The 7,086-nt window shown below is 45.5% G+C and overlaps 1 protein-coding gene across 1 annotated transcript; it reads left to right on the top strand.

Annotated features, from left to right (window-relative positions):
- LOC107493324 (uncharacterized) lies at positions 1 to 1,824 on the top strand. Its single transcript, XM_016114424.1, has 3 exons — positions 1 to 348; positions 454 to 1,545; positions 1,600 to 1,824. Exons 1-3 carry the CDS (start codon positions 1 to 3, stop codon positions 1,822 to 1,824), a joined length of 1,665 nt encoding a protein of 554 aa, XP_015969910.1.
- Positions 1,825 to 7,086: the final 5,262 nt, after the last annotated feature.

The following is a 7,086-nucleotide window of genomic DNA, read 5'->3' as shown; positions in this document are numbered from 1 at the left end:
ATGGCTAGTGAGGAGAGTTTTGTTGTTTTGGTTCACCACAGAGGATCCATTAAGAGGAAAACTCGTTTCGGAGTGAAGTTCACAGACAAGGATCCTCTCTATATTATCGTTACTCCTACAATGAGCTTTGATGACCCTGTTAGATCTGTACTGATGAAGCTCGGTCTGGAAGGTGCGAAGCGGGTTAAGAAGTTTTTCTATCGCATTCCAATCACGGTGTTCCAGGATACTGTGAAGTATGATTGTTTCATGATTATTAGCGATGAGGACTTGCAAGTAATTTTTCTTTGTCGGTGGCAGTTTCCGGAGGTGAGGACACCAGAGTTGTTGGCAAAGCTGGTTGATGTGGTATCCAGCTCAGGGGGTTCGAACCGGAATACCACCACTTTAGCCACGCCAGTAGGTTCTAGTTCTCGGCCTGCCATTGGTTCTTCCTCCGTCCCTGTGTACTAGCCAATAGTCCAACCTGTCGCCTCCCCGTCTTTTGCTGTTGATCTCAACGGCAGCGGAGACGGCGAGGTAGGTTCAAGGGAAAATCTGCCGAACGCTTTACTGGGCGTTGTACCGCTTGGCGTTGGAGACGAATTGTTGGGTGATGCAGAGGAAGATGACGTCGAGCCGGATATGATTGACGATGACAGCGGCGATGATATTGGAGCGAGTGAGGCTGCATTGGCGATAGGTGGTTCTAGCTCTGGCACACAGCAGTATCCACCACATTTTTCCTCTTTGGACTTGGATGCCATGAGGCAGGAGGGGGTTTCTGGGCACTCTGTTGGATTTGGAGCTAGAGATGCGGAAGGGACTGCTGGTCTAACAGAGTTCCAGGTTGGTCAGCAATTTCAGGATAAAGATGAGGCCCTGTTAAGTGTGAAGACTTACAGCATCCGACGAGGGGTACAGTACAAGGTAGTCGAGTCTGATTATCGCCGGTATGTGGGCAAGTGTTCTGAGTTTGGGAATGGGTGCACATGGTTGATTCGACTGAGTCTCCGGCAGCGCAAGGGCATTTGGGAGGTCAAACGATACAATGGACCTCACACTTGTCTTGCCACCTCCATCTCGAGTGACCACAGGAGTTTGGATTACCATGTGATATCGGCGTTCATTATGCCAATGGTTAGGGCTGATGCATCCGTCAGCATCAAGGTGCTCCTGAATGCCACGGCAGCACACTTTGGGTTTAAGCCGACTTACAGGAGGGTCTGGATGGCGAAGCAGAAGGCTGTTGCCCTCATCTATAGTGACTGGGATGAGTCATACAACGAGCTGCCCAGGTGGGTGTTGGGAGTCCAGTTGACGATGCCTGGTACTATTGCAGTCCTAAGGACTAGCCCCGTTCGAGTTGGAGGACAGGTAGACGAGTCTCAAGCTTATTTTCACAGACTTTTCCGGATGTTTCCACCGTGCATCGAGGCATTCCGTCATTGCAAGCCGCTAGTCAGCATTGACGGCACCCATCTGTATGGCAAGTACGGGGGAACGTTGCTCATCGCAATTGCACAGGACGGGAACTCCAACATTCTACCTGTTGCATTCGCACTAGTAGAGGGTGAGAATGCTGAGTCTTAGACATTCTTTCTCTCCCACCTTCGTCAGCACGTGACACCGCAGCCGGGTCTGCTGGTTATATCGGACAGGCATAACGGCATCAAGGCTGCACTTGAGGCTCCTGACGGAGGTTGGTTACCTCTATCTGCATACCGTGCATTCTGCATTCGACACATAGCTACTAACTTTGCCCTTACCTTCAAGGGCAAAGAAGCACGGAGGCTTCTTGTGAATGCGGCGTATGTTAAGACTGAGGTTAAGTTTGATTACTAGTTTGATATTCTGCGGTCTGAAGACCTGGTGATGTGTGAGTGGGCGAACCGGATTGATTATTCCTTGTGGACTCAGCATCGTGACGAGGGGTGGAGATTCGGTCACATGATGACGAATATCTCCGAGTGTGTAAACTCAATCCTCAAGGGTGTCAGAAACCTACCTGTATCCTCGCTAGTGAAGGCAACATATGGAAGGCTTGCAGAACTTTTTGTTCGCAAGGGGAGAGAGGCTGAGGCCCAGATGGGAACCGGACAACAATTCACTCAGCACTTGGCCAAGTGTATTGAGGCCAACTTGAAGACGACGAGGTGCTTCACGGTGACTTTGTATGACAGGGATCATTCCGAATTCACCGTAGCGAAAACCACTCCGACTGGTTCCTTCTCATTGGGTAGCTACAGAGTATCACTTGCCTCTCGGACATGTGACTGCGGGTACTTCCAGGCGCTTCATTTCCCGTGTCAGCACGCACTAGCATGTTGTGCCTACTCACGGGTAAACTGGACCACTTATGTTCACAGCGTGTATAGGATTTGTTCGGTATTCAGTGTGTATCGGATGGGATTCACCCCTCCGATTCCAGAGGGTTTCTGGCCACCATACGACGGACCTACTGTGATACCGGACCCTGACAAGAGGCGTGTAAGAGAGGGTCGTCCGAGGTCCACCAGGATACGAACAAATATGGACGAGGCAGATCCAAACCGTCCAAAGAGATGTGGCCTATGTCGCCAACCCGGACACACACGTCGGAGTTGCCCACAGTTGGGTGGATCGTCTCACACTGCGTTTCATTAGTAGCCATGTTCTTAGCATTAGTACTTATTTTAGTTAAGTTTTATTGTTGATTTTTTTACTTTCATGTATTCAGCATGTTGCGTTAAGTAATGAATATGTGATGTTTCACTTTGAGTTTTGCTACAAGTACCCTAAATGCAAAATTTAATAAATAAAAGTACATATTAGACTGTTATATGATGCAATGATTATAAATAGTCACTGATAAATCCGGTAAACACCTGTTTTCAAAGTACAATTCGATGAACAAACAACAAAGGAAAACAGCTCTAAAATAACAACAAAAGTATACATGGTTGTGATACATGAATGAACCCTACGGAACAAAATACATGATACATGACTCATCTAAACAGATGCGAGCCCGTAAAGCAACGACGGGGTACCCGTGCCCTCTGACCTCTGCGGATAAACGGCTCCTCATCCTCGATCTCATCCCTGTCCTCATCCGGGCAAGGCTGTGCAGGTGGCGTAATATGGACGGGTGCCGCAGACGGCCCAGCAACAGACTCTGATGCAGCAGCGTAGGCGGATGGTGGGGTACCTCCCAAACCAAAATGGTCACCAACAGATGCCGTAGAAGGCTCGTTCAGATCAACGTCTAAAGGTGCCTGCGTGCCGGAGGTCTGACCACGCCTCCGGGCCGGCACGTCCTCCTGCATGATGGCGGTAATGTCCTCTAGAAACTGTGCACCCCAAAGTCCGCATCAAGCGTATCTGAGGCAAGGAAGTCTGACCACTGTGATCCCAGAATAACCCATGGGGTACCCTCCTGCTGAGGCTGGTCATGGGCGGGTACACCAACGAAGTAATCTCCAAGAGGCCCCGACCCAAGTCCAGCGTGACCAGGGTCAGCCACGTCACCCATACCTGATCCATACCACTCACCTCCTTGTCCGCCATCGTGGGTACTAACACCATGAACTACAACAGCCCCTGCACCATCCCCGCCCACGGGACCATGCTGATCGTCGCCGTCATCGTCAGGGTCACGACCACGGTGGTCCCCCGCAGCACGCCCTCTTCGTCTCCCTCCTTGGCCTCGTCGTCCGCCTCTAGCGGGTCCGTCATCGTCATGATCGTCAATAGCCGCTTCAAGCCACCTCCACTCACGCTGGCTCTGTCGTGTCCCCACACGAGCTCTCCTCTCAACCCGCCGCCTGTCCGGCACGTCCTCAGGACGATCCATGTCAGGAACTCGCCTAGCACCCCGCTGTGAGGCCTCAACTAGAATAGGAACGGCTCTCGGATCCATCAACTGCATCTCTGGAGACAAGAACCTCTTTCCATGCTGCCTCCACCAATCGAGAAACTGCTGCGATGGTCCAGAGTCGGCAACAACATCAAACCTCAGCACGGTGTCCGCACGGGAGTCCCAGTAGAGATGCCACTTCTGTAACTGGTATGGACCCAACTCATAAACTGTGGTTAAATAAAGAAACTGTGGTTAAATAAAGAAACTTATTGAGTAGCGTACTCACCTCCCTGTCCTATAACCGATCTATCCTCAGCCTCCACATTTGCACTCTAGGACCCTTCTCGCTACTGGAATGGTTGTATCCTGACCACCTGTATCATAAATGTGTCTTATGGCTACTTAAATGTGTGTTTAGGAATCGTAATACTTTTTTAATCAACATGGAATTATTTATATTAAATTGAAATAGAGAAGGCTGAGTAGAGTACCTCGACCCCAATGGCCAGCTGAACGTCTCATACCCTTCAGGCCTAAACCCGGAAATCGCCAGAAGATCCAAGACTGAAGTAGCTGAAGTGGGCCCGCTAACTTCACCACATGTCTGTTCGCCACTCGACACATGCACCGGTACAACCATGCCAGTGCTGCAGAACCCCAGCTGTAGGTACCCATCTCCTCCAGCCTAGCTACGTAGGGAAGCCATCTGATGTGAATGCAGCTGCCGGACTTGTCTGCAAATAGCTGCGTACCCAACAACATCATGATGTATGCACGGGCATATCTCCGCACAGTCTCGTCATCAGCTCCCTCGGGGCACTCACCAAAAGTCTCCTGAAACCAGCTGCAGTTCATTGCGTACTTCTGAACCTGGCTGGGAGGAGGAACCACTCCAAACAACTCCTGGAACCACACCCAGGCTGGACGGCCACCCTGGATGTAAATATGGAATTCTGATAGGCAGCCGCTCGTAACGCCCGTCCACTGGCAAACCCAACTGGTATGCCACGTCCTGAAGTGTGATCGTGCACTCTTCGAACGACATGTGAAGCGTGTGCGTCTCCGGACGCCATCGCTCGACGAATGCACTGACAGGGGCCTCGTCTAACCAGAACCATCTGTCGTTCAGCCTTGCAAGATGGTATAGTCCGGCCATCTGCAAGTACGGAACGTATCTGTCATCGAGTCGCATGCCCTGCTGCCACCGCATGCTCCGGATGCATCGCTGGGGCTGCACATGACATGCACCACATTGTTAGAACCAGCTTCATAACCAATAAAAAACATAACCAAAACGATAAATCATCAACAAAACGTCATACCAAATAAAACCGCATAAAAATCCATGAATGAGAACCACATGCAAAACAACTACCATAGACCACACAGCTAAACCACTAACATAAAACAGCAAAACTAGAACCACTAACATAAAATAGCTTAACTAAAACCATGAACATAAAACAGCTAACGCAAAACAAGTATCACAAACCACTAACATAAAACAACTAACACAAACCACTAACATAAAACAACTAATATAAACCACCAACATAAAAAAACCAACATAAACCACTAACATAAAACAGCTAACATAAAACAACTAAACCATACCACTAACATAAAACAACTAACACAAACCACTTACATAAAACAACTAACATAAACCACCAACATAAAAAAACCAACATAAAACCATACCACTTATATAAAACAACTAACATAAACCACCAACTAAACCACCAACATAAAACAACCAACACCTACCACTAACGTAAAACAGGTAGCATTAAACAACTAACATAAACCACTAAAATAAACCACTAACATAAACCACCAGCAGAAACCACCTAGATAAACCACCAACTAAACCACCATCTAAACCGCATGCAAAACCTCTCAACTAAACCACTAGCAATGCCACAACGATTTACTGCTAACCTAAACCGCCACTAAAACCAAATGCAAAACCACTAAGTCACATATACCGCTAGCACGAAGTTATTTCTGTACTAACCTCGTCGTTGATGACCCCGGCTATATGAACAACTCCGTCCAAGCGATATAACCGTGCCGGATCGTCCCCCATCAGCAGAGTATTCCGGTCAGATCTTCGTCGGATAGAATCTGGGTCGTTTTCTCTGGGATTTGGTGGAGTAGGAGAAAGGAAGAATGGTTCGAATGAAGTTGATTCGAACTAGCCTTATATAGCCAAATCACTAGTAATTCGAACCAGGTAGGTTTGAATTATTAAGGAGCCACGACAAGGGTAATTCGAACCAGGTTGGTTCGATTTACATGCAATGCTTTCCTATGTATAATTCGAACTAGCCTTGTTCGAATTATGTGCATATTGAGTTCGAACCACATTGGTTCGAATTATGTTCAAGCTTTTCTCACCCTAATTCGAGCTGGCTTGGTTCGATTTATTAACGATTGTAATTCGAATTACATTAAAATATTCCTTAGCTTATTGCTGAAACGATTTTCGTTTTGACTTATTTACGTACCTTGAAATTGGCATTGGCTTATTAGGGTATTTTGCCCGATTTTAAAATTTTTAATTTAACATAATTTTTATAATCATTAATTTATTAAAAATTAAATTAAAATTTTAATTTTAATATTTTTGCCTAATAATAAGTAGTTATGTTTTTTAAATTTTATAAGATAAAAATTTATGTTTAGTTATTTATATAAAATTAATAATTAAAAATTGTCAAATAAAAATTTAATTAAATATATTAAATTATTTAATAATTTTTAATTATTGACTTAAAATTTTTAATTTTTATATTTTTAAATTTAAAATTAATTATTTTAGCTATTTTAATAGTTAGACAATATTTTTTAGGTACCATAGCAAATACCAACTGAAAAACGAGTAGTATGAGAGTATCATAGCATGAGCTGTGGGGCCAATCCAACGTCACAAAGGCGCATGGAGCACAACACAAGTCAATAAGAAAATAGGGATTTAATGTCGCATTCGGGGTAGTTGGGTAGGGCTGGATTCCAAATTCCAAGCATATACTTTGGTCAAATGAAAGGAAACAACAAACTCAAATAAAAATAGCAGCAGCATTGATTAGTGACTACTGACTGTACTAGTGTGCCCTTAGGATGCTTCTTTCAATTATTTCACAACTTAGAAATATCCATAAACTATAAAGAGATAACAATATATACAGAGCATTGTTAGAGAAAACGAATTTTGTGATTTATAATTATTCATTAATTATTATTAATATTTTTAAGGTAATAAA

This window comes from Arachis duranensis, chromosome 6 (genome assembly GCF_000817695.3).
Source record: "Arachis duranensis cultivar V14167 chromosome 6, aradu.V14167.gnm2.J7QH, whole genome shotgun sequence".
In the NCBI taxonomy this organism is placed as follows: Eukaryota; Viridiplantae; Streptophyta; class Magnoliopsida; order Fabales; family Fabaceae; genus Arachis; species Arachis duranensis.
This window is presented reverse-complemented; position numbering and strand designations above follow the sequence as displayed.

What these genes read in the sequence shown, in the direction of transcription:
- LOC107493324 (XM_016114424.1), top strand. Translation starts at nt 1, where the DNA reads ATGGCTAGTGAGGAGAGTTTTGTTGTTTTGGTTCACCACAGAGGATCC. An exon ending in TGGCAAAGCTGGTTGATGTG is followed by an intron (nt 349 to 453) that starts GTATCCAGCTCA and finishes CCTGTGTACTAG; the next exon opens with CCAATAGTCCAACCTGTCGC. An exon ending in TACCTGTTGCATTCGCACTA is followed by an intron (nt 1,546 to 1,599) that starts GTAGAGGGTGAG and finishes CACCTTCGTCAG; the next exon opens with CACGTGACACCGCAGCCGGG.